Consider the following 27,172-nt stretch of genomic DNA (forward strand, 5'->3'; position numbering starts at 1 on the left):
AAAAAAATACATAAAAGTTCGACTTTTAAATACGAATTTTCGAGTTTTAACTTTTTCTGGGATGGCCCTAGGGCTCTTCCCTACCAAACAGACTGCACAAGCCAAAATGGTTTTTAAAAGTTAAAAAAAAAAAAAAATCATTAGTAATGCCACTTATATAACTTAGCATGGCTTTTGAAACTGGTGGAAACTATGTATGACATAGTCATACAGCCATAGTCTCTGAAAGGATCTATTTTCCTCTTACTTCACCTGTATTTCTTATGAAAATTCTCTTTTATGAGCTGCTATGTTATCTTTTCCCCTGCTCTTCAGTCTTATGTAATATTTTTATTGAAAATAACTTTTGCTTTGTGGGGGGGGGGGGGGGGTACAGAACAGTCTTGTACTGTACAGTATTGCAAATGATAAGTAAAAAGGTAAACATAGATCCACCATAATATTTTATTTTCATTAAAACTGAATTTCCATAGGAATAATAATAATAATAATAATAATAATAATAATAATAATACAAAACAAACAAAAAAAAAACCTTTGAATTTCTTTTTGGCAAATAAGTAATTTGGAAGGAAGTTCATCTTCTAATCTATAACTGTTAAACTGTTGTGTTTCAAAACGTTTCCTGTAACCACTTCCCCCTCAGCAGACTGTAAAACAATATATTTAGTACCATAGATAGAATGAATTCTTCACACAGCGTAATATTTATCCCCTCCAGGTATGCCCTGTATTGCGAGGGCTAACTCCTATTCATTATATCAGAATCATATTTGTGCACACCACTAAATGGTATTTCAAGGCAACACAAGGTTATGAATAAAAAAAAAACCAGAAAAAAAGGGACAAAGAAAACGCCTTGTTTCCGTTAGCTACAAGGACATTGAAAACCATTTGAAATCGATCTTGTTAGTTTTCATCGTCAGCAGACTAATATCAATGCAATCTGAACTGGATTGCAATTAGGCCTGAGGGAATTTGCTGATGGAGGAAGTAACATATCAAACGTCCACTCGACAACGACCATTGATTCACTTGAGAATTTTGAGATTGATCTGATAATCCTCATTACACTAGCACTGGATTTATACAAGCCTGGTTACAATGGTCTATGTGAATTGAATTAGAAAAATCTTAGAGATGGGGTCCACAGCACTGGGGTTTATTACACAACTGTCCATTATTATTTACTATTCTCAACTCCACAACCCTGAAAGAGCAACATATTTATGATTCTCCACATCTGCACAAAAGATGCCAAGGTGTTTTTTTCCTTTACTAAATAAAAAGATAAAGACAAAGTGAGTAAAGCTACATTTTGACTGAGCAGGAAACAAACTGTTATTATGAATTTATAGTTCTACTCTATAAGGGCTGGCTTGGTCGCCACATTTCCATATCCACATAGGGCAGGCAGGATGCATAGTAGTAGGCATAAAGCTTTGTTGAATAATTGCCTTAGCAGAGGTTATGGAAAGTGAGCACCCTCTGATCTGAAAGTCACACTATTAGAAGACAGAGCATGGAGGGATGTGTTCATTTTTAAAAGTGTAAAGCAGTGTGATGTATGCAAGTAAAAAATGAAATACAGCTCAAAAGTCAAAACCGAGTCTCTTTACAAAACAGATGGGAATGTTGCAAAAATGCTTTAGGCAATAAATAATAACAAAAAACAAAACCAAAACAGTACAGGGCTGTAAACCCTAACACACTTCTACATACATTTTAGAGTCAGAGAGTTATAATTAACAGCTTTTAAACTTTACATGGGGCGGGGGGTGGAGAGGTAGGAAAAACTATAAGAAACTTAAGTCAAGTAGACAAAAGTACATTCGTGTTATGTTAATATTTGACTGATAACACCAATGAAGGCATTAGCCAAAACAGTAATCTGCTTCACCTCAGTATTTATGATACAGGTCAGTTAAGAGAGGGTTAGAAAGAGAGAGAGAGAGGGTTTGAAATGAGGCAAAGTGATAAGAAAAAGAAAGAGCAAAAAACAAACACATACAAAACTGGAAAAAAGCACTGAAATCTCCTTCAAAAATCTCAACTGCTCCACTCCATTTTTTCCATTAAAATGGTCTTGCTGAGACAGCCGCCATCATAGGCCCAACAGAGCCAATCGCATTCAGAAGATGCCGGTGGGCAGTTCGCTGCTAAACATGTTGTCTAGATCCAGATCTTTGCTCATCAGCTCTTCCTCCAAACCCTCCAGCGCCCACTGGTGGTCAGTCAGCTCCAGTGCCTCCCACTCCGCCTGAAGAGGAGATCAGAGGTTTGCACAGACTACTCCAAATACAGTACTGCAGTGTCCTGCATACAAGCATTCATAAAAATAAAAAAGACACACTGAATACCTTGTCTACATATGTTCAAATTGCCAGCCTGAATACCAGGGTATCCGACAAGCTCAGTAACATGTTCTAAATGACAAAGGATGAAGGCTAACAAATGTATACGAATTTCAATTGAACTAAATGGTGCCTGCAAATGAAGGCATACAAATTTACATGCAACTAAACGGGGCCTGCAAATGCTCACAACGTGTTTAATCCAGTATTAAGATTGATGGGTTTACATGAGAAGTCCCTAGTGTTGCTGAGGATGTCTGTCTCCTGAACCAGTATAGGTACCATTCTAAACAAGTTACAAAAAGACTCAACTGTTACGATCAATGTACAAACAAATCAATTTGGAAACTCTGGGAGTACCTTTTTTTGCCTTTTTTAAAAAAAAAAATTTTTTTTTTTAAATTTAGTCGTTGCCAATTATTTTTTTTTATTTTCTCCCAATTTGGAATGGCCAATTATTTTATTACGGTCGGCTCACCGCTACCACCCCTGCGGTGGCTCGGGAGGGCGAAGATGAACACACGCTGTCCTCCGAAGTGTGTGCCGTCAAGCCGACCGCTTTTTTTTCACACTGCAGACTCACCATGCAGCCACCCAAGAGCTACAGCGTCGGAGGACAACGCAGCTCTCGGGCAGCTTACAGGCAAGCCTGCAGACGCCCAGCCAGACTACAGGGGTCGCTGGTGCGTGGTGAGCCAAGGACACCCTGACCGACCTAACCCTCCCTCCCCCCGGGCGACGCTCGGCCAATTGTGCACCGCCCCCTTGGAAGCTCCCGTCCTCGATCGGCAAAGGAATAGCCTGGACTCGAACTCGTGACTTGCAGGCTATAGAGCGCATCCTCCACTCACGTGGAGCGCCTTTCCTGGATGCGCCACTCGGGAGCCCCTTTTGCCTTTTAGCACAATTAGAAGTGACATCCCCCAGCCTATCTGCAAGTTGAGAGCGGTTTCTCTCAACCTGTGTAGAGGCCAGTGAAAAGCAAATTGTAGAATAAAATCGTGTTATTCCAGCCATTCTATTTAGAATATTAGCATCCAGAACACTTTGGTATCCAGCATTCCAAACATGTAGAAGGAATTCCTCTGGCTTATACAGTAAATGGAGTGTTCTGTCAGGTTGTGCAGTACTAGGAATACAATGTAAGTATATCGAATGACGTATTGTTCACCTTAAAAGCCTTGTTGGTATCTGCAGGCATCGCCATCGCAGCTCCACTCATCTGTTCCTGCATAATCCGGGACTGGTCCGCGCCTATTGGTGTTCAAAGACATTCAAATTCATTTTGCTGTGATCTACTGATTTGACGTGTTTTACAATAATGTTTTGTAATACAAGAAGTTGTTGGAAGTTGAGGACTCTTGAGTTAATTCTGCAAGTAGAGAATTTTAACAAAATGATTACAGTAACATTTTCAATTGCTTGTTAAGAGATTTTAAATTTTTTTTTTTTTTTTACTGAACCACCTATACCAGCTCTCGACTAGTATTATGTTTCTTGCACCAGCATGGACAGCTGAATACCAGCAAACTACCAGCTCTGACCAGGACAGAACTCTGCTTTCCAGACCACTGTCACGCCATAAAGAGTTAGAGGGCACATTACCGTTGTCTTGTCCCAGGATGAGGGAGTACATGCTGCGAAGGCCAAACACATTCAGGAAATACCAGGAGGCCGAGCTCACCCTAAACACAGAAACAGACACAAGGGTTACATGCGGCTAAACACACAGGTAGACATACAGACACACTGTGTACATGCAATCAAATACATGCGCCCATGCAGGAACACAGGTATGCATATACACAGACTCATGTAGACAAGTACAAATCAGGCACTGGTGCATGCACACACGTTGTACGAAGGCAGGAAAACACAAAAAGTGAATTTACACTGTTTTAAGCTGAGAAACAAGATTATCTTTTGGCATCTGCACGTGAACAGTACAAGCTGAAAAAAAAATGCAATCTTTGTTTTTCATGGTGCAAATGCTCCCATTGAAAAGCCTTGCCAAGTTTCAGGAACAGTGAAACAGAGAAGCAGACTGACATCAAATATTTATTTTCTGGGAAGGGCGCACTCCAGTCACATAAATATTATCCAGAAATGTCATTTTCAATTTTCACACCAGCCCTTTACACAAAACATAACTTAAAAGAACGAATTTTAGAAATGTAATCTAAGTGAGATTCAACCTAAGTTATCACAATGAGACACACACACACAAAGACACACTGAGACAGGCTAGTCCACACGACACAACTGTGAACACACAATCAAAAGAGACTAAAATGTCAGCGAAACGTGAGGAACACTGACCAGGAGGCGTCCAGTGTCAGCAGCTCAATCCCCTGCTGCAGCATCGGCTTGAACCGGAGGGTGAGTGGGAAGGGCACCTTGGCTGGGGGAAGAGAGGGAAAGGACCAGGTTAGACAACACAGGCCCATGTCCTGAGCTTCCAAGAGACTGTATGATAAGCCCCCCACCCCCACCCCACCACAACTACACCAAACCTCACCTTCAGGAGTCATAGCAACGGTACAAAAACATGAATAAACAGATCAGGTTCTCACATTGCAAGCTTATGGTGAAAATGTCAGTTATGTAAGTATTTACATACAAGTCACTGGGGCGTGTTAATTTGTTTGTTATAGTGAGAAGTATTTTTCAAATGACTTTTTTTCCTTTCCACACTTTTATACACCAATCAAGCCCTCTCTACAGAACTAGGCCTGACTGGGTGTTTCTCAAGCACTCCTCCCCCTATACTCACTGGTAACAAATCCAGAGAAAGTCCAGTTGATCCAGCCTCCGATGAGGAGCATGGGAAGAACATTGGTCACGTTCCCCTTTATCATGTCTGTCAGCATGCTGGGATCTGTAAGGGGGGTAAAGAGAGTGAGCCTTGGAACACTGCACCTTCCCAGCACCTAGCAGCCTTTCCAAGGGCTTCCAGCCTGGTCTGTAATGGGCTTTTAAAACCTACATTACTTTCAAAAGCACATGAGATGCAACCTACAACAGAGTGTCTAACCACCTACTACTGTACACCAACATTTCTCTTCAGATGTCTTTTCTTTTTGTTAAATACACACACACTCCCTTTACCTGTCATGGGGGAAGGAGGGATCACCTTTCTCTTTGTTTTCTTAAAAAATCCATCATCCTGGTTATTAAAGAAAAACTTCCTCATCAGGAAGGACTGCAGGCAGAGATACAGGAAAGAGAGTTCAATCAGAATAGCACCATGGTTAGGTTACAGGGAATACAAATCCCACAAAGGTAAACACCTTCCCAATGAGGGTATTTTCACCACGCTGTAATACACACACACACAGACATGCATTAACACAGGCTGAAACGTGTGCTACAAAAAAACATAGCTAGAGATTTTAGCCAAAATGATGACAACATTGAATATTAAAATATATTTTGATCACTCAATATGAATTTGCTAAATTAACATTCTGGTCCTCTTTTGGAGAAACCCCTTTTTAGTTTGTTACAGAAACACATGCAAAACTCTACATAACACAAGACACACACATACATACATACATACATACATACATACATACATACATACATACTGCAGATACTATTCCTACCTGTTTAGGGATGTATTTTCCATTTTCTCTCAGAATTCGACTTCTGATTAAAACCTGACTGGATATCAAAAGAAGCCTGAATTCAGTAACAATGACACAGAGCTACTGCCCAGTTTCCATCAGGATATTTAAATGAATATCTATAGTACTCAGTGGTTCTTTGTGGTCAGCAACATATGTAGGTCTAATTGTGTACCTCCCGTTTAATCACACTAAACATGAATTTACAGTGTACACAAAATACTGCTAGATATATGATAACTGATGGGCACTAGATAGAGGGCTGCTCAGCTGCTGTCCTTGCCATGTACCTGTCTGACACCTGCTCCAGGGTGAGCTTCTTGTCGCTCTGTAGCAAAATGGAGACATAGTGTCTGATCACTCCTACTAAGAAGCTGATGAAGACGATGGGCAGGATAACCCAGAGGCGGATGTTGGAATCCAGAAGCAGCTCGGGCTCAGCCATGGATGGGGCTGGGGAGAGAGCAGAGGACAGGGATTGCAAACATGCTGCAAATTGCAGCCAGCTTAGGCCAGGGTTTTTGCATTAGATGGAAAGGGAGTGCATCTCTATTTACCCCATAATGAAAACGAGACATACCTCACTGACCCTTCCGAAGTTTAAATACAAAGGCGATTTTTAATACGGAAACTACTTGAAAACGCTGGTTGAAGGTGTATGTTGCGACCGCTTTTGTATATATGTATTATAATCTCCAAAGCCAAGTGGGACATGTACAGATTAATGTCTACAGCAGTGTATAATAATAATAATAATAATAATAATAATAATAATAATAGAACAACTCACTACAATGACAACTCGATTAAACGCAATTACAGCCCTCATTATAGTATACAGATTGCATCTCTTTGAGATGTTTCTGTGAAAAAATAAATAAAAGAAAAAAGCCCCTATTTAATATCACAGTCTTTTGCCCTGCCCGAAGAAGCGCAACAATCCATATACCATAGGAACATTGGAGATCAGTAACTGGGATTATTTTAATATCGGAAAGACTGGATATCATCGTTGCTAACAAATTAAGAACACGAAAGCAAAAAATCATCAATCATCTTTGCAATGTACTTACCGATGTGATATACTTAAAAATATTAAATGAATAAATCCCTATCCAACCTGTGCAAAAAATAAATTCAGCGCCAAGGAGTATCCGATTTAAATGATAAGAGCATCAGCGCTTGCAGCTTCAGCAGCCATTTCATTTCCAAACCAGGAACAACAATGCAAGAGACAACAGCACCGACTGACAACGGACAGCAAAGCAATGCCCAATCATTGTGGTTAATACACTCCCCCTTGCGGACAAAAATCAGAAATCCAAGCAGAACTTACGGAAGTTTCCAACCTTGAACCAAAAAGAAAATAAGAAAAACTAGAGGAACCGTACTGCATGTTTAAAAAATGTTGGCACTTAAAAGGTTCCAGTCGTCTTCAACCTCATCTCACTGTAAAGCTGATACAAATATTACTTGGCCAATGTTTTTACAAAATATCTTCTAAATGTGGACGGTCCCCTACACTCTCCAGTTTCTGTCAACGTCATCATTTAGAAATTTGGCGATGATCCCCAAGTTTCTGCACAGCACCGGCGCGGGAAAATTAATTTTCTGTTTTTAAAAATACATCTAAATAAAGACGGACCTGGAAATTCATCGTCTTTTCAGGTAAATCATAATCTTTCTACATGCTGTTTGAGTCTTTATTATTAGCTGTTTTGGTATATATTGGTATCTAAATGTGTGTAGCGATAACAATTATGTAACAAGGATACACATTTCACTACTGCACACATAAACTAGGCTAGTGCGGGTGGAGGAGGTAGAGAAAGAACTTAAGCAGGCTATCGCCGCCTTGGCTGATTGAATTCAAAATTATTTTCCATTTAGGTTGGATTTTTTTATTTTTTTTTATAAGGACGGCAATTTGCCGTATAACCCAGAAACACAGTTATACCAAAAAAACCACAAAAAACCCACAAGGGCTAGTATAATACTAGTGAACAGTATAGGTAAATACTCCACTTGGTCACTTATTCAGTAATTAAAGTTTTAAAATTAATTCCCCGTTCTTGCTTGCCTATGTATTTCACAGCCCCTCCTTTATTAAGGCTATTTTATTTTCTTAACTCAGAAACATTTATGAATATACAACAATGTATCAGCCCATTCCCAGCTCCTTTTTTGCACAGTCACTCTTGTTTCTGCAGGTAGCTGTGTGCAGGAAGCTGTTCCAGTTAGAGGATAATGAAGAAGAGACGCTCCTCTACGGATAATAAAGATGACACCTCAAGTAGGCACTTATCTGTGATTTTGAGAAATAAAAACTGATTAAATAAGATGTGAAATGTTTGCACCACACGACAAAAAAAAACAAAAAAAAACTAAAAAGAGCTTTTTATCCTTTTCAGAAAATGTACCTGTCATGTATGTGTGTGTGTGTGTGTGTGTATATATATATATATATATATATATATATATATATATATATATATATATAAATAAATTAGAATTACACTGCAACTGTTATATTTTTAATTATATCTGTAATATGTGTCTCTTCGTTTCTCTACTGCCCTCTTCAGAACAGAAGAAGAGCCGCATTGGCGGGCAGAAGCAGAAGCAGAAGCAGCCTTGTGTGCTGGAGGAGGATGACTCTGTGTTTGGTCAGCTGCTGCGGGCAGCGGGTGTGTCTCTGCGACAAGGCAGCATGCCCAATGAGATTGGTAAGCATGGGGGCAATTTTCTCTTGGTTTTCTGAAGAAAAAGGGTACCAAGTTGCTATTTTTGTTTCTTGAAAGTGGCAAGTTCAGATAAACGGATTGGAAAAATATTTATCAGTATAAATACCTGTAAACCATGTCCCACATTGGCTGTTTTTAAAACTATCTTATTATTTCAATTGAAGAGCGAATTAAATTGGTTTAAATTTAAAACAGGTGTATTTGCCTAGCACACAACGAGGCTCTTGTCTGGATTTTAGATATATTCTGAGAAATTCAGGGAAAATGTTGTGACATCTGCAACTCTCTATGCTGCACATTGTCAACTATGTGGGGTCAGATGTGGTCCTATAAACTAGCACAGGAATGGAATGAGAATAAATACTGTGGAGGAATTGAAAATTAGAGACGACAAAACATTAAACTGCAAAACAAAATAATGCTGCATTGCCAAGGAAAGTTTTTTTTAAACCCGGATCGTTAGCCCTTTCTGAATAATTAATAGAATTAAAATGAATAATACAAACACTGTGTGTATTTAAATGAATCTGGAACTGCTTTGTATTGTAGCCGTGGATCAAACTGTGTTCCAGATGAGGCTTTGCAAGGGTTTGCGCAAGCACCCACGCTACCCCAACGTGAGTACTTTTCTGTCCAGCTCTGGACTCAGCTTTTGGTGCGCCTGTCTGTCAGTTTCACTATTCAAGTCTTGGGTCTTGCAGTCAGCACAAAGCTATGGAATATAGAGTACTGGTGGGAAGTGGGTTTCAAGGAATAATCAAACTAACAATGTGATTTGCAGATTGTTCAAGAGTTTATCACTGGCCTGGAGTCCTATATGGAAGACCAGGAGAAGTTTAAGAACTGCTTGCTTCCTTGTGCCCTACTTTCTGCTGAAGGAGAATCCAGGTAATTTCCCTCGATACTAACTAACATGTATGAAGAAGTGGTGGGGTGGCATATAGAGCACAGCTGTACATTTGGAAATAGAAGAATCCCATTAATGCTAGGACACAACTTTATTCGTTTTAAAATGTCTTCTCAACCAAAATCTGCTTTGATCTAACAGTGCTGTGAATTCATACCAAGAGAGCCTCATCAAGCTTCTACTGGGGATCGAGATGCTACAGGTAGCTGTGTGTGTGTGTGTGTGTGTATGTGTGTGTGTGTGTGTGTGTTACTACATGCATGTAGTTGAATGACTCCCATTCTGTTTTACATTAACACATCCCTATTCCCTAATTTCTCCTGCTAGAGGTAGTTCTCTTTTTAAGGAGTATCTCATCTAGCTGTACTACAGCGATGGGCTGGGAAAATAGCTATTTTATTACTAATGCCAGCAGTCTAGTTTAATCTATCCCAGTAATAATATTTCTCAGTTTGCCCAAAGTTGCTTGTTTTTGTTTTGTTTCAGTCACCCGTCATAAACACCTTGTTCGAGAAGCTACCTGAGTTCATGTTTGAAGGGTAAGTTTGTGTTGTTCAGTTGCCTTTAGACTGAGATGTGTGCAGGTTCTCAATTCAGTTTTATGTATTTTCAATGTAAGGGTGCAGTGTAATAACTTGTAGTCTAACAGTATGCGCTGGCTTCTCCCTGCAGTGCTGGAGAGGATGGGCTGAATATACCCCGGATTATAATCAATCAGTTCAAGTGGCTGGACAGAGTAACGGACAGCAAGGTAACCTTTTTGAAGAGTGTTGTTTTAGTGTCTCTAGTTTGGCAAACATTCCTTCCTCCATCAATTGATTTTGATACCCCCAATGAGCAAAACGATAAAAAGCACTGACTTCTATGATGCTCTTGTTCTACATACATGTACTAAATATAGGTAGTTATAAAACACCTTAAATGATGGTGTCAAAACTAATTTAGCAGGGTAAGTCGGGCTAGTAATGAATGACTTCCCAGCTAAACTAGTTTGTGGATACTGTTTCCGTTTTGTAGATGATGTCAGTTTTCACAAGAGTCTCTCTCACTCTTTCTGCCTCTCTTCCAGGACCTGGCCAGTAAGCTGATGCAGCTGGTTGCCGTGGCGCCGGTAGAGATCCAGCGTGACATCATCACGAGCCTGCCCGAGATCCTGGAGGACACTCAGCACAACGACATCGCCAAGGAGCTCAAGTGAGTTTGAGACAGTGCAGTGTGCTGGAAATACTAAGGCTCCTGAAGACTGACAATTGATCTGTGTATCCTTTTACGCGCTAAACCATCTCTCCTTGGTCTCTCTGCAGCTCCCTTCTTCAGAAGAACACACAGCTCACTGTCCCTATCCTGGATGCCCTCTCCAGTCTGAACCTGAGCTCTGACCTGTTGGCAGAGGTAGACACTGCTCATGGGTCAAAGGAATAAGTCCAGGCACACAGTTCAGGCCATGAGACAAATAAACAGGACTTGTAAAAGATCTCACTGTTAAGATGTGTAGCCCTGAGAGGGAAAAAACAGATTTATGTGACATTGGAGAGGTGAACCTTTATCAGTACTTTATTCTCAGAGAAAATGCATTTGTGTAAATGACAACTATTTTAGAGATGGTAAATGACTGTTGAAGTCATGCCAGGTTTTGCTATTAGCAGAAACTGGTCACCCAATTAGACAAACTTCATTGAAGCTCACAGGAAAATCTGGATTGTCTCAACCTGCTGTGTAATGGAGACTGATTTTCCATCCTGGTCTCTGATTCCTCAGGTGCGGCAGGCCGTCATGGCGACTCTGTCTGCAGTGGAGCTGGAGGATTTGCCCGTGGTGGTGAAATTCATTCTGCACGCCATCTCGGGAGCGGAGGCTGTAGAGGTACGTTTCAAACACGCACACACACACACACACACAGACATGCTTTGCAACCCTAGAATTCCCTTACAGTCCCTTTTCTGATTGCACGCTACCTGAATACCATTTCATTATACCAACTTGGCTTTTGGTTACATTTTATATCAAGAAACTAAAATAATTTGCCACCTTGTCCAGATTGTTTGCCATTTAGAATTCAGAAAATATGGATTTATGTGTTGCCAATTGAATACCTGTTTTAAGTGTCTGCAAAACTTTTGAAATGACTGCATTACTTTGATAGCTTTGAGCTGTGCATTATCATTTTAATTGTATGGTAATGAATGATCATTCTGTTCTGAATTTTAATCCTATATCAGTTATTTAGATGAATTCAGGGATGGAAATAAGACCCCTATTGCATAGCGGTTTCCCCATTCCAGGTTTTAAAATTAGCCTCATTAGCCACAGTGTATAGGCAACAAGCTCAGATAGTAAACTCATAGTAAAACCAGGAACGGATCAAACTGCTGTGCATTGGGAGTCTTATTTCAATCCCTGTCTATCTACTGTGTGCCTGGTGGATGGTGAAAAAAATCTTGTTGCCTTGCAGGTTGTCTCTGATCTGCGCAAGAAGTTGGAGCTGGAATCCTGTGTGTTACCCCCTCCGCTACAAGCATCTCAGAGCCGAGCGAAGAGCAGAGGGAAGGGCGGGTATGTAGAATATGACTAAAGAGAGACTGGAGACAAACCGATTCCTCATCATTCCTCTAATACCAGTGCAGTTTATACTCCTTTCTCTGTCATTAAAACAGGAACCATGTTCCACCTGCTCTGGTGGGTTTCTCCATATTCAAGCCAACTTTGTGTCTGTGTCTTTTCTTTATTTAAAGGTCTACCCAAAACTCTGCAGCCAGCAGCAGCCAGGACTGTGTGAGCCTTGTTTTGGACGCTATTAAGTCAGCAGTTCGCTTTCAGAAAGCTATCTCGGAAGCTTGGATAAAGGTGAGCTAAAAACAAACAAACAAAAAAAATGTATTTTATCCATTTAATTATGTATTCATCCCATTTGTCCAGTGACTTCACAATCATTGTGTACAAAAACGGTACAAAAGCCAAGCATGGCCACCAGTCAGTTACCTTTGATCAGATCAGATTATCTCCAAAATCTTATCAGCACATTTGTAATTCAGGGTTAGTGCTCAATAAAATTTAAGAGAAATTTATGTTTTGAAGCAATTGTTGTCTGGGAGAAAAATTAAATATTCCAAAATGGTTTCCTACCAGTCAAATTGGAAAAGACACTGACCATATTCCCCATTGGTATTTTATACATTCAAAGTTTCAAGTCAACACAACAAACCGTTTCTGTGATAAGGCACCAAATCTTGTGTATTATCTGCTCAAACATCTCCAGGATATTTCTGAAAAATGAGGTGTTTTTTTATTTTTAGAATACCTAAACATCTTTTTTTTTTTTTTCTCAGGCAATTGAGAATATTGATTCAGTGGCAGAACATAAGGTATGTATTTATATATTCATGTGTGCAACAAACCATTGCAGCATCGCAGACAGCCAGTTGTCAATTTCCTTCCTGTATAATCAATACTTTATTCCTTATAATACACCAAACTCATAAGCCTATTTACATGAGTGAGTTGACCGCTGGGTGGACAAGTTAGACTTGGTCACTACCAAGTGATTGGTGAAACCCAATGGGTACAGAGAAACAAGACAGGATGCAGGGTTTGCACTTTTTATAAAATTCAGTCCTGCAAAATCCTGGTTGTTTCCCCACCCAGGTCATTGACCTCCTTGTGCTGTTCATCCTGCACACGACCAACTCCAACCACAGCCGTCGCGGGGCGGAGAGGTTGCTGCGGAACAAGGTGCGGGGAGGACACATCCGGGAGTCCTTGCTTCAGGCTGCCTTCCGGGGCCACACGACGGTCAGTCATGTTTCAGACACACCGATAAAATATCACTAGGCAAAGGCAAAGTAATTTTAATTACGGTTAAAAAAAATAAATAAAATAAAATAATTCAACTATGGGAATACTGAGATGCTGCACCAAAGGTAAATGAACTGTTTTTTAAAGCACTGGTTCATACACCGAACACATCTACAGGTGTTAATTGCTGTAAGATTTTGGGTCCACATTACTGTGCAGTAATAACCACTTGTATATAAAAATGCTCATTATTAATGTTTTCTTCTTTTCTGTTTGCTGTGGTGCAGGTGATTAGAGCTTACTTCCCCTCCATCATTTCCCTGGCCCAGTCCCTCCTTCGTTCACCTGACCCCAGTGTGGTGACCTTTGGCAGCCAGATGTACAAACACGCCTTCACCTCCTTCGACCCCTACTGCCAGCAGGTGGGCTTGATAGAGTTGGGGTTATATTTGACTATAGCATTACTGGACACAGGCACATCTTTTTTCTGTCAATTTGTACTACTATTTAAAACTTTTTTTCAAATGCTTTCAAAATGTTTGACAAAAAGGTTACGTGCATTCCAGAGTTATACACAGATGTACATTCTTCTTTCTGCACGGCTGCCTGTGTCTCGCCCAGCATTATCGATCAGGGGTTTTCATGATTTAATATTTATCACTTCCTCTCTCCCCTTCAGGAGGTGGTGGGCTCCCTGGTGACTCACGTGTGCAGTGGCTATGCAGGGGAGGTGGACGTCTCTCTGGAGGTCCTCTCTGAGCTGGTGACACAGAGCCCAGCTGACATGGCCCTGTACGCTGTCTTCGTCAAGGTGAGGGGCCTATGTTCATGCATGTTTACAAAGAGAGAGCAGACACATTTAAGTTTTAAGTAATTATGAATGTACATCAGTGATTGCCAACTTTGGCCCTCGAAGTCCGTTCTAGTGTAAGACTTTGTTCCTTCCAGTCACATCCAAAATTTGTTAATTAACTTTTATCCGGTTCAGCTAACTAATTTAGTACCTGGTTGGAATAAATATTTACACTGGAATGTATCTCAAGGGCCACTGATATCGATGATTTACAATAGATTATCTAAGACATTTCCTACACACAAAAGATTGACTATTCTCAGACTTTTTTGGTCGCATTCCTTATGTCTTTGCTTGGATGAGGAAAGTCTACACATATACGTTAACAAACAACACTTGTATAGCACACTTGGTTTTACTTGTTAATTAGTGATTGGTGTGAATGAGTTTAAGCAGAGCGATGCTTCTGTTGAGCAGGGTATCCTGGATTACATGGACAACCTGACCCCATCACAGATCCGCAAGCTCTTCTACATCCTGAGCACACTGGCATTCAGCCGAGGCACTGAGGGCAGCCACATCCAGGTCAGAGCAATCATCATTACACCGTATAGGAGTGGGGGCAGGCTGGGACTATTGCTATCTTCATATATCAGCCAATCAATTTGACTACACAGCTATTGGGCACAAAAAAAACAAAAGTTAGGACTGATCCCTTTTTATATTGAGAAGAGTTGGATCCCCAAATGTATTGGTAGTAAATTTTATTGCACTGTATTATGAAAGTCAATTGTGATGACATTAAAAAATGGCCACACTCAGAAAGTGAAGGCGGATCTACTCCTAAAATATATATTTTTTTGGTTCATAAGGTTTGGCTTGTTTCAGTAGTTTAAAGTAGTATGTATTTATAATATACCGTATGATGGCTCAGCAACAGGCTTTGAAGTGGACAATATGTAAAGCAGACTGCTGAAAAAACAAAACGTTTTAGCAGAATGGAAGGCTGGCAATCGATTATACTTTTGGGGAAGTAAATAGAATGGTGTGCTTAACTGTCATGCTGCCACCTTGTGATCTGTCCGCAGGATGACATGCACATTGTGATCCGGAAGCAGCTCTCCAGCACAGTGTCCAAATACAAGCGGATCGGGATCATCGGAGCTGTGATGGTGGTGGGCAGTATGGGCACACGGAGGTATGAGACTGGGAGAGAGATCCAGGACGTTCCCATTCTCTCTGCACCCCAGCATCGTGTGTGCTCAAGAGATGGTGTTAATGTTTTAAAAGAGGCTGCCCTATCTGAACATCCCAGAGCTTTGCTGGTGTTGCAGATTTTTGATTGCCATGACTCAAGTTAAAGAGCTTTGCTGGTGGTATTTAGGGATTGCATGCATTTGTCAATCTGTCTGCTTTTCAGAATGATACAAAATGTACCACGTCGGCAGCTAACTATGAGTGAACTTGCAGTATCTGTGTTTTGCTAATGTTAGCTACTTTCATAGCCCCTGATTTTCCCCCACTGTGTTAAAGACAGCAAGAGACAGATGTGATATGTCTTTTTTTTTAACTTCAGAAGACCCCTTTGACTTTAGACCTCACATCCACTCTGTATCCATAATTCCTTCTCTGTTTTTACAGGAGCAAGCCAGAAGGCGTCTCTTCAGAAGCCGTCCCCCTGCCCAAGGAAACCTACAGACAGGTGAGAGTTCTGGGGACTGGAGGGCAGTGTTACAGCATCTAAACCAACATGACACATAAGTATACTTCTAACCACAAACCTCCACAAACAATGGCCTATTCAAATTGATGGCTCACTTGATATTTGTTATTGTTACGATGGGCACCTGCAAATATTTAGCCACACAATGATGAACACTAACAGGGATTGATATTATGTGTGATGCAGAATGAAACTGCAGAAATCGATGCTCCGCTAGCTCTGACAGTGTAACTCTCTGTGCTTTGCTCAGGTGACAGCCCTGCTGGGGTTGGTTCGCTCCTGCAGTGAGTGCTCTCCAGAAGCAGCTGCCCTTTACTATGATGAGCTGGCCAACCTGGTGCAGACTGGAGACCTTGACCCACAGGTGCACGTGAGTCAGCACAATACAATGACATTTTAATATAGTTCCCAGACTTCATTTTCCCATTCACGTGGGAGTTTGTTGAAAGCCACTACTTAAATGCCACAACGAAGACAAACTGATTCTGCAAAAATAGGTTAGTTGAGAAAACAATGGACTGTAGTAAGCTGTTTTGTATTTCAGGAGTGGATCGGGATGAGTGTGCTGGAAGATTTCCAAGAGGACTTTGTTGTGGACCTGGGACCTGAAATAAAAGGGTTATTATAATTGCTGCTGTTATTAATGTGTATGATAAACCCATTTTAACAGGATATAGGTCACTATACTATGAAATCTAATTTTCTGATTTTTATTGCAGCACCTTCCCTCTCCCAGCAAAAACAATGTATAACCTGGATGAAGAGGAGAGCCAAGGCGGAATCGCAATCAACCTCCTGCCTCTGCTTGCTGAGGACCTTCAGAAGGGGGCGCAGTTGAGTCGACCTGCTCAAGGGGACAAAAGGTCAGTGAAGTGTTGCTTTTATTGCACACGTATTTCTAAACGTTCTTGTGAACCTGTTTCCGGTCGACCAGTCAATGGAATTCTCATCATGTCCACCAGTCGTTCAAAGGTTTCCTTCTAATGTGAGAATTGCCAGAACTGTTGCCAAATGTTGCGTGATTGGGATGGAAACGAAGCCTTACCGTGGGAATAGACTGGTCATGTTCTGTGAAATTAGTCAGATACAAATGAGACGTGACAGGTGTTGTGCTCACATCTCTTGTGTTGCAGGCGAGTTTCTCCGCTGTGCCTGGGGTCCTTCTTCCGTCTTCTGCGGCTGTGTCAGGAGGAGCAGAACCAGGGGGACCTGGTGGAGATCGACGCTCTGCTGGGTAATACCTGGGGAGGACTGATACAACACAGCACTGATGCATTGACCAGAACACTCGCACTTCACAATACTGATACACTGACCAGAACTCACACAGAGGCTAACTGGAAAAATAGCTAACTCAGAATGGTCACATAACCAACAAGACACAAAGTATTAGATGAGTTAAACTTTCAGTAATAGACTTTGAGCTAAACATATACAAATTAAATGATGGAATGCTTTTTGTATTTGAATAATGGATTTATGTTGCAATAGAATTACCTGGTAGGCCTTTGACATTTAAATCCAGTCAATTTGCTGGTGGTAATATGGAACACTGCTGGTGTCGTGAAGTGGGGTATATCTCTCTGTTACAGGCTGCCCTCTGATTGTCACTGACCTAGATGTGGTGGAGAAGATGGACTGTCTGTCTAAACCAGAGAAGGAGTTTCTCTGCACTCTGCTCTTCCATGCTATCAACTGGATCAGAGAGGTATGCTGCTTATTGTTTTTCACTTGTGCCCAGTGTACCACTCTGCTCTTACAATCATATCTACCTGTCTGCTCTAATCTCCCATCCTGTCCCTTGTTTGAGGTTGTTTACTGTACCTGTGTTTGTAATATGCAGGTGGTGAACGCTTTCTGTAGACAGCAGGACCCTGAGATGAAAAGCAAGGTGATGATCCGGCTGCAGAACATCACCTATCTGCAGAGTGTTCTGGAAAGGTGTTTAGCAGGTTGGTGCTAACTTAAATTACTACGGACTAAAGACATGTAAAAGGAAAAGCTTTCTTTGTATTAACCTTTTTGTTTCGTATTGTTTCATAAAAGGATAAACACATTTTCCCCCATGTGTGTTTCAGCAACTCCGGCCTATGCTCCTCCTCTTGCTAATTTTGATTGTGAGACAGCTGAAGGTGCTGTTCCAGCCAGTGCCGCCCCCCCTGCCAAGAAAGAAAAGAAAGGTATAAAGAGAATGATATGCAAATGAGAGAATGTGAGTGATATGCAAATGAGATGGGGTAAAAACCTTTTTAAAGGTGCTTCTTCACCACTGCACATGTGCAATGCACCCTTGGAAAATGGTGACCAGATCAGCCAATCAAAACCAAACTCTATCTTTTACAAACTCATGTGTTCATAGGGGTGTAGCCATTGGAGCAACCAACTTGTTCTTTATCTCTGCAGGGCGCGCTGGACAGAAGCGCAAGGTGGATAAGAACTCCTCTGGTGACAGCTCTCAGCTGGAGGAGGGAGCAGAAGCTGAAGAATCACAACAGGAGAAGGTAGAAATCTCTTCAGAGAGTGTGCCAGGGCTCACCTTTCTGGCTCTGTGTAATCTTGATAAGTTTACAAAGGGTCTCCTCTTTGTATTCGTTTTTGCACTATTGGTATGTACCTGTCCTGGCCCTGGGGGACACAGACACTGAATAAACTAAACTAACAGTGCATTCAATTAACAAGGGTTTGTCAAGACATCCTATATTTTGGAATGGAATAGTGCTGTGAAGTGGATTATAAATCAGTTCTTAAGTTTAGGTAACTGGCATAAAGACACAGAAATAGTAAATACATAGTAATAGGTATTACGTATTAATAAAACAGTCATTATACTACAATAATTAGGTAATTGTTGACAAATTTAGTTATAACTGGCATTTTATATTATGTTGTAATTTACACATTTCACATATTTATCCAATGAGAAATGATTTGTATTTTTGTTTAGATTTTTTGTTTGTTTTATAACGCTGTTACAATTCTGTCAGGAATCCCCAGAGAAGGAGAAGGAGGAGGGGAAGGCAGGAGTGAGCCTGGTCTTTTACCGGCCCTACTTCCGCGAGCTGGATATCGATGTTCTGAGTGTGCTGCAGTGCGGCCTGCTCACCAGGTCTCTCCTGGACAGTGAGGACCACACCAAGGTATGGGCAGGGGAAAGCAAGTGTCGCGGGCAGCGGAGGCAGGAGACAGCATTTCTTGCAAATGTGTGGCTCACTACTTGTCTGTCTGATACATTACCTATCCATCCTTTGACAGTGTGCCTCTCCCTGCAGGTGTCAGAGGTGGTGCAGCTGGGCCCCTCGGAGCTGGTATTCCTGCTGGAGGACCTGTCCCGCAAGCTGGAGTTCAGCCTGGCAGCTTCCAATGCCAAGAGGATGCCTTTCCTCAAGGTGAGGCTGAGGGGAGGTGCTAGAGCTCAGTGGTTAGAGTGCTGTGCTGCAGTGTGGAAGGTAGTGGGTTTGAGAAGCTCAGTGGTTAGATGCTGTGCTGCAGTGTGGAAGGCAATGGGTTTGAGTAGGTCAGTGGTTAGATGCTGTGCTACAGTGTGGAAGGAAGTGGGTTTGAGTAGCTCAGTGGCTAGAGTGCTGGGCTGCAGTCTCTTACTCACTATGGGTTTAATCCTGACCTGAACATTTTCAACATCTACTACTTTTTTTTAGGTGAAGGCTGATAAGAATGTGGGTTTTTCTCACCTGCAACAGAAGAGCCCATCTGAGATTGCCTCCTGCTGCATCCAGCTACTCCCTGCACTCTGCAACCACCTAGAGAACACACACAACTTCTTCCAGGTGGGGACTGCTTCACCTGCGCACTGGCATGATTCTTCACTAGATTCTATTCAGAACCTGCTGATTTGCTCCCTTGTGAACTACTGCACTTTCCTCCTTTACATTTTGCGCAAGCCTAGAAAGTCTTTCTCAACACTGGGAAACGGTTTGATTCAGTGCCCATTCTTGGTAAACAACTGTTGGCAATACATTCAGAACTTTATCTTGCACACGTCCGAGTGAGATAAGCTTTCATTTGTGTAATGGATATTGTTAAATGGCCTTGCATAGTTATGGTTAGTATGAGGTCACCAAGTCTGTCTATCACTCCACTCACTTCTAAGACCATGAAGAATATGTAATGGGCTAGGTTTTGGAAGTAAGGCTGGGTTTTTATTCTGCAGGTCCTGCTGTTGGAGAACAATGGGGTGGTGGATGCCCCAGGTGTGGATATGAAGGAGTACCAGCTCATGTCTACCTGCTACCAGCTGCTGCTCCACATCTTGCTCACCACCTTCTCCTGGTGAGTCTCCACTCATACAGGGGGGCTATAAAAGCGCAGGACAGGATTGTAACACGTCTTTAGTACCCTGCACAGTTAGGCCAACATCAAGAATAGCATCCATTATCTTATATCGACTGTATGCATCCCAAGCTTCACCTCAATAGCCTTTGGGAGGCTCGGGTGGGGTCCTGATTAAATGACCTTTACCCATGGCAATGCTGATCTCTCTCTCTCTCTGTTTCAGGAGTGGGTTTTCTCAGCATGAGAACCGCAAGCTGTTGAAATCGGCCCTGTGTATCTTGGCTGGGAGGCTGAAAGAGAAGGAGAATGAGGTGGACTTGGGGATGGAGGAACTTGTCAGGTAACTTCAAACAGGCCCTGGGTCTTGGCCTATCTTTTTACCTCCATTACATTCCAGGAACTGTCTGTGTCTGGAACTGAACATCTCGTTCCTTTAGACCCGAAGTAGCTCTGTGTTTGTGCTGTAGATGTTGGAGGTTTTGCAGATTGATGATAATGTATTGTTAGATTCTGGGCAGATATGTTTACAGGTTAAAGTTGCAAAGAGCTAACACATGTAAATAATTACCTAATATAATGTACTGTCATTTTCCTATAGTTTGTGGTAAAAGTGTTTTTGCTTGTTCCTACATATTGATGTAGCAGTATTTTCTCAGGGCAGCAGGGGGCAGCATGCCATACAGGAGACTCCCGAGCAGTAAAATAATTGTGGAAATTGTAAATCTCTAAAGCCAGATTAATCAGTAAATTACACATGAATAACTAATATTTTAAAATTAATCTTTATACTAGTTGCTGTTCTAGATATCGAGAGCAGTATGCCTGAACACAAGAAAATGTAAATTGAAAATCATGTGCTGACTCATATGAAATTACAATAAACCCCTTATTAGCAGCTGCATATAAAGACCAGATCATCATCTCTCCATCACTTTCAAATGAGAAATAATCAAAAGGCCTCTATCTCTTTGAATTAGTTGTCTTATATGACCTTTTTACTCATAATTACTGAAATTAATGAGTAACAGTACTTTTCAGTACTCCTTTTTTACCTGTTTATTTTTGTGTTTGGCAGGCAGAGTTTTGGATACCTGTTAAATTTCCACAGTACCATGCCTGGTTGCAGCCCAGCCCTCTCTCTCACCCAGCTCCTTATTGTCGTGGCTGACCAGGGTCCTGACAGCCAGTACAGAGAGAAGATAGGTAACTACTCTCCTCTAATCAAAATGATGTTTCATGCTTTCATTAGTGTCAGTACACCAGCATGAGGATGAGCTGACATGTTTGTCAGCCTGAATTTTAAAATAATTTGTATTGGACAGCAGATGTATAGTCAGAGATTGTGTTGGAGCAGAGAGCCTGTGTAAGAAAATGCAGTGGATAGCAACCTAATGTACTTGACAGAGTTGGATCAGAGAGACTTTGCAAGACAGTGTGAAGAATAGATTTCAATCAAACCCAGAACTAGAGCAGACAAGCAGACATTGGAGGGTGCAGAATATAGCATTAGGTCAACAGTGTGGATTGCTATACTGTATAAACCAGCCTCTTGACTGAAATCCCCTGTGTTGCTCTGTATCTGCTTTCCAGCGTCTCTCTCCAGAGGGTTCCTGTGCCAGGAATGGATCCTGCCCAGCGGGGAGAGGGAGAAAGGGAACAAGCACAACGAGATGCTGCAGAGCCTGCTGAGGTACGTCACAGCAGTGGCTCCCAACTCTGCCACGAACCCCATTCTGCACTTCATCATCAGTGAGCACACTGCTCCAATGACAGCTCTCCTTTCCCTCCGTAGTCAGGTTCATTCACTTAGAATGGTCTGCACTGTACTGCTTGTGGAAACGATTACTGTTCATTATAGTTTCACAAGCACCGTGCCCATTAAGAACACATTTGAGCATGTCGATATTAGGCCATTGAAATGTAGTTTGACAGTCCAAGCGATTGTTTCAAACAGGGCAAGTGTATAATGCACTTGCAGCTGTGGAGTGATCCAGTACTGTGGGCATTTTCCATGCGAGTGAAAAGAACAGAGGCTTCAGTGAGTGTGTTGTGTAACATGGCGTGCTGTGTCTGAGTTCTCCGGGTTCTTCTCTGCAGTATATACCTGGAGCACACAGATGATGTGCTGAAGGCGATCGAGGAGATCGCCGGAGTGGGCTTCCCTGAGCTCATCAGCACCACCAAGGATGGCTGCTCCAGAACCTTCCCCACTCTAACCAGGTACACACAGCAGGGTGGGGGTGTTGCTGGAGGGCTTTAAACATCTTTTTAATCTGTTTTGAGTTTTTCATTTTCATTTCATGTGTGGAACGGATATTTCTGGGTTTCTTGAGGATTGCTTTTTTAATATTTATTACTAGAGAAACAAAACCAGATAAACTTGCCTATTTTCACTATGACGTAGAGCCTGTGGTACTTCAAGATTAGAAGGTAATAGAGCTGATTTATTTGGGAATAGCACTGATAAATGTACATTAGTTTGATGGCGCCTACAGTACCTTTCGACCTGTCTTTTGAAAGAACAGCCGGGGTCATTATTGGGGGTGCCACTTAACCCAGTCCATTGCAATTTGATCTGGACTGACTTTGTCTCCACTGACTCACAGGCAGACGTTCTTGGTTTTCTATCGTGTGGTGATGGGAGTGCTGGAGAAATCGGTGCGGAGAATTGCAGCTGGGAAGCAAATGGACTCAAGTGAGGTAAGCGCAGAGCACAAAGGGGCTGGTCATCCCCCTATCTTGTCTACAGCTAAATTAATCCAAATGAATGCAACGTAAAACGTTTAAAGAGTGTTTAGATGCCATATTAGAAATTCTAATGCCATGTTAGAAATTCTACTGTATGTCGGCCTGTATTGGCTTTAGCTTTTGTTTCTATTGGAAACCAGAATCTTGACAAGCAAAACTGGTTTCTCAATAAGGAAGATGACTATTGTTATTTCCATGCAGGTCAGTTTTTTCAGTAGCAGTTTACTTTGTAAATTTTGTGGCCAGTGCCAGTGAGTATTTTCCCCTGGCTGTGGAAGTGCTGCTAAAGCAGTGCATCTTTTCTGTGTGACAGGCACAAAGTGAGAAGCTCCTGACCTGGAATCTGGCTGTGAGAGATTTCCACATCCTGGTCAATCTGGTGAAGGTGAGGAAAGGAGCTGCAAACCAGATTTTACAAGAAAAAAACCAGGCATTTCTCTTTCTGGTCGCCTCTGTGTGTCAGTGTTCAAACCCTAGGCCAATGTGGGATCTTCTTTCCTTTCTGTTTGCAGGTATTTGACAGCAGGCCTGTACTTGGTGTCTGCTTGAGGGTCAGTATATATTATTATTATTATTATTATTATTATTATTATTATTATTATTATTATTATTATTATTATTATGTGGCATGGAATTCATGAACAGATTAATAATGAGCAAAACAGGGTTTACTTTGTTTAGAGGTTAAGCTGAGTGGATGTTCACCTTGTTACTTGTTGTAAAGCAATGCTGACAATTTGATCCCTGTGTCTCTGTTTCCAGTATGGGCGCCTTTTTGTTGAAGCTTTCCTGAAGTTGGCGATGCCACTGCTGGACTACAGCTTTAAGAAACACAAGGTGAGATTTTGGGCGTCTGCACCAGGCTACGTGCTTGCCTGTCATCAATGTGAATGAGATCAGTGAGGATTTAGTTAGTAAAAAGGCATGATATCTACAAAGGGAGAAGTTATGTAAAAAAAGGGGTAACCCATTTAAAGATATAATATCAAAATGGCTAGCTTGAAACTCCATTTTAGAAGCTTATATCTGAGCAATTCTACATTCAAATTAAATGTAGAATTAAAATTAAACGGGGCTAAGTTAGTGTCTTGTTTTTCTTGTCCATTTTGTATTGCATCATTATATGGCTGATCCATTTATACAGTTGATCCTGTCCATTATTACTTACTGTTTTGGCTATGTACAGTTCAAAGTGGTGTGGATCCTTAATTAAGGATTCATGCTTGGGAAGCCCTGACGCTTTTTATTTGCATGACAGACTTGATCCAGAATAGGCTAATTTGCTTGGTCTTGGTCTTTTTTACCAGCCTGTGTAGGTTTTCATTTGTTTGTCTCTTGCAGGAAGATGTTCAGAGCTTGCTCAAGACTTTTCAGCAGAGCACCAGACAGCTTCATTACATGTGCGGCCACACCAAGGTAAGTTACGAGTGGACTCGTGAGGTACTTGGAGGTCCAGTTTGTTTGTCTCTCACTGAACAGGAGGGGGCCTGCTTTGTGTGTTTGTAATGCTTTGTGAGGCTGGTTTCAGATACGTCAAGACACAGGACTGACGAATCACGTGCCCCTGCTGAAGAAGACTCTGGAGCAGTTTGTGTACCGAGTGAAGGCCATGCTCATCCTCAACAACTGCCAGGAGGCTTTCTGGGTGGGGAACCTCAAAAACAGGAACCTAAAGGTACAAGGCACGCTGCACAAACACGCCATTCTGTGTCTCTGTCCTTTTCAATCTGGAACCAAAGGATACTGTGTCTTCATACATTGATTTGGTTTTAAGCATTGAGTAATCTATATTTAAATGATACATTCAGATTTATATACAATACACTTCCTGATCACAGATGAAATTAGTCATCTAGTTCCCTGTGAAAGTCTACATGACAAAACCATCACACAATTTGCCACAACTCTTGCTACAAATCTCTTCTTGACAGACGCCAAGGACTGAATTTCAGGTGATCAGGTCAGGATTGAGGTGAACCTTTTAATTTGCCTGCCTCTGGCGGGCGTGACTGTAGCCAGTGCCATGGTCCCCATTCTTTTCAGGAGTATTCATGAGCACAACAGCTAGAGAGCTATACTATGACAGGCATATTATACAGTTATACTTGTATAACAGTGTTGTTCTGGGGGTCACAGACTGTGTGTAATACTCTTCACTACATTGACCAGTTCTTCCATCCTGTCCCCTCTGTCCCTACAGGGTGAGGAGATCCTGTCCCAGCAGACCGAAGACAGCGAGAAGGGTGAGGATGATGAGGCTTCACAGCTCCCAGAGGAGGAGTCTGAGAGAGAGGTATGGCTCCTGGGTTTTTTATGCAGCATTTCTTCATACAGCATTATACAGTATTTCTTGTTGTGCTTTGCCCACATTTTATTAATATTAATTACTAAATGGCAGTAGTTTGTCATGTTCACACTGTTGCCAGTGAAGCCTAAAAGGTACATTATTTTGTTCCAACCAGGTCTGGGTATTATTTTACAATCTACATTTCCACTGCCCACAAAAATAGCAATTAAAGACGTTGAGTAAAACAAAGAAATCTTTTCTATTAATCCCATGCATGTCAGCCTAAAAAATGAAACATAAACATTAATATAATCATTCTCTGTCAAAACTGAGACCTAGATTCCTAGTTGAAGAAGTGCTGTGTATTATGTGTCAGGACTTACAGTTAGGAGTCTTTTTTAAAAAGTATTTTTTCACCAAACAGGACGAAGACAATGAGGATAAAAGTGACTCAGAGGTGAGGAATGGAGTCCAAGAGGAGGAGGTGGAGGAGGATGAAGAGAGTACTGATGATTCAGATTAGACACACCTGCTGGGGGAGGATGCAGCCAGGATACACTGACCTCTCCCCACCAATACAAAGCTGAGAACACAGGGTTCACAATGCTTTCCTGGGAACCACTCTCAAGCATGCTGCTTCAGTTATTGTCCTCTATTCTCTGCAAGCAGATTCATTCCGATCTCTGTAAAAAGGCATTAATTGCAGACTGATTGAGCACAATCAGGGTGCTGAGCATCCTGCCTCTGTCTATCAGGACTCATATAAAGCTAACTTGCTCTACCTTGGGAGAATGAAATAATAATTTTAGTTGTGCGCTCAATGGGAATAATGCGATGTGAGAATGCATGCACTTTGCAGCTTAAAAGATTTAAAAATGATTTGAAAGCTTTTCTTTATTTGTTTACGTGACTTTTTTTTTTAGTTTTTCTCCCTTTTGAACCTTTGTTCAGCAATTTTCTAGGGTTCATGATTCCACAAAAAAAGAAAATCATCAGTCACACAAAGGAACCAAATGTATAAGCTTTAAAAGATAGCTTTTTACTCACTTTAAATTGATCATAACTCATGTTGTGCAGTGAAGTTAGCACACTTAAATATTTCAAATGATTGCATCAAACATTAAAAACAAAAGATTGAGACACTGTTCAGGTTTATTATAAAATGTAATGTATTCATTTAGGAATTGGTACCCCAGGATAGCATGTTTCTGGTGGTGTGGGAGGTGGTCCTGATACATTTTACAGTGGGATGCTACAAAAGTTAGTTCAGCTTACTTATGTAGAATGAGCAGTTGATCCTCAAACACTGCTGCGTTGTCTCCCCAACTACAGACTTAAACGGTTTTAAACAAAAGAAGCTAAGAACGGGTGGGTGGGGGAATGCACTTTCTAATGGATTCTAATTTAATAATAATCAATAAAGATCAAGGAACGTGGACATTTCATTTCAGGGTTTTCTTTAATGGGTTCCTGTGATGTTTACAATGCGAGGTGCGGGTGGGTTTTTTCCAATTTCACTGGTTGCTCTGTCCGTCACCAAAATTGTAGACCAGAACAGGTCACTTTAAAATACTTTAGACATTCTGGAAAATAGCAACACCTCAGCCCATTGCAAACACCACAAAGCTAATGACACTGTTGGAGTCTGCATGCTCCTTGATCTTTTAAAGAGTTTGTTTTTGTTGAAAATGAAGTTTTAAGTCATATATAAATTCTACATATTATACATGTTTAGTTCTAGACTGTATTTGTGTTTTTCAGTGGAAATGTTTGTTTGCGAATAGGTTGGAAAAAACATGGTTTCATGGCAGTTATGTTGGCCAGAAAATGTTCCAATAAACCTTTGATTTAAGTCTTGCTATGTGGTCCAACTTTGTATGCTGTTGTACTACAAATAATTAATAA

The 27,172-nt window shown here is 41.3% G+C and overlaps 2 protein-coding genes across 4 annotated transcripts; one reads left to right on the plus strand and one right to left on the minus strand.

Moving 5' to 3' along the window:
• Positions 1-935: 935 nt before the first annotated feature.
• On the minus strand, positions 936-7,435 carry LOC117413900 (ER membrane protein complex subunit 3-like). Of its 2 annotated transcripts, none has more exons than XM_058999591.1 (9): positions 7,320-7,435; positions 6,274-6,436; positions 5,963-6,020; positions 5,463-5,556; positions 5,128-5,232; positions 4,674-4,755; positions 3,960-4,039; positions 3,526-3,608; positions 936-2,260 (listed from the first exon to the last, which is right to left on the minus strand). In XM_058999591.1, the coding sequence occupies exons 2-9, from the start codon at positions 6,426-6,428 to the stop codon at positions 2,132-2,134; spliced, it is 786 nt and encodes a 261-aa protein (XP_058855574.1). In that variant the 5' UTR covers positions 6,429-6,436; positions 7,320-7,435; the 3' UTR covers positions 936-2,131. The 2 variants fall into 2 exon arrangements, with proteins under 2 accessions (XP_058855574.1, XP_058855573.1); XM_058999590.1 differs by lacking the exon at positions 7,320-7,435 and adding an exon at positions 7,057-7,267.
• On the plus strand, positions 7,425-27,124 carry LOC117413914 (Fanconi anemia group D2 protein-like). 2 transcript variants are annotated; one of them, XM_058999587.1, is made up of 44 exons: positions 7,425-7,651; positions 8,194-8,276; positions 8,569-8,709; positions 9,277-9,344; positions 9,509-9,615; positions 9,776-9,836; positions 10,121-10,173; positions 10,307-10,385; positions 10,704-10,828; positions 10,939-11,026; positions 11,393-11,497; positions 12,087-12,187; positions 12,367-12,478; positions 12,961-12,996; positions 13,277-13,423; positions 13,714-13,848; positions 14,106-14,237; positions 14,697-14,804; positions 15,308-15,417; positions 15,861-15,921; positions 16,193-16,312; positions 16,487-16,560; positions 16,662-16,805; positions 17,076-17,176; positions 17,535-17,650; positions 17,786-17,894; positions 18,021-18,122; positions 18,346-18,443; positions 18,927-19,079; positions 19,212-19,328; positions 19,599-19,727; positions 20,111-20,229; positions 20,456-20,572; positions 21,308-21,435; positions 21,823-21,922; positions 22,330-22,452; positions 22,839-22,932; positions 23,294-23,365; positions 23,493-23,531; positions 23,743-23,817; positions 24,322-24,396; positions 24,509-24,655; positions 25,181-25,273; positions 25,692-27,124. In XM_058999587.1, exons 2-44 carry the CDS (start codon positions 8,231-8,233, stop codon positions 25,788-25,790), a joined length of 4,359 nt encoding a protein of 1,452 aa, XP_058855570.1. In that variant the 5' UTR covers positions 7,425-7,651; positions 8,194-8,230; the 3' UTR covers positions 25,791-27,124. The 2 variants fall into 2 exon arrangements, with proteins under 2 accessions (XP_058855570.1, XP_058855571.1); XM_058999588.1 differs by lacking the exon at positions 7,425-7,651 and adding an exon at positions 7,688-7,995.
• The last annotated feature ends 48 nt before the right edge of the window (positions 27,125-27,172 follow it).

The sequence above is a fragment of the Acipenser ruthenus genome, chromosome 25 (assembly GCF_902713425.1).
Source record: "Acipenser ruthenus chromosome 25, fAciRut3.2 maternal haplotype, whole genome shotgun sequence".
Classification (NCBI taxonomy): domain Eukaryota; kingdom Metazoa; phylum Chordata; class Actinopteri; order Acipenseriformes; family Acipenseridae; genus Acipenser; species Acipenser ruthenus.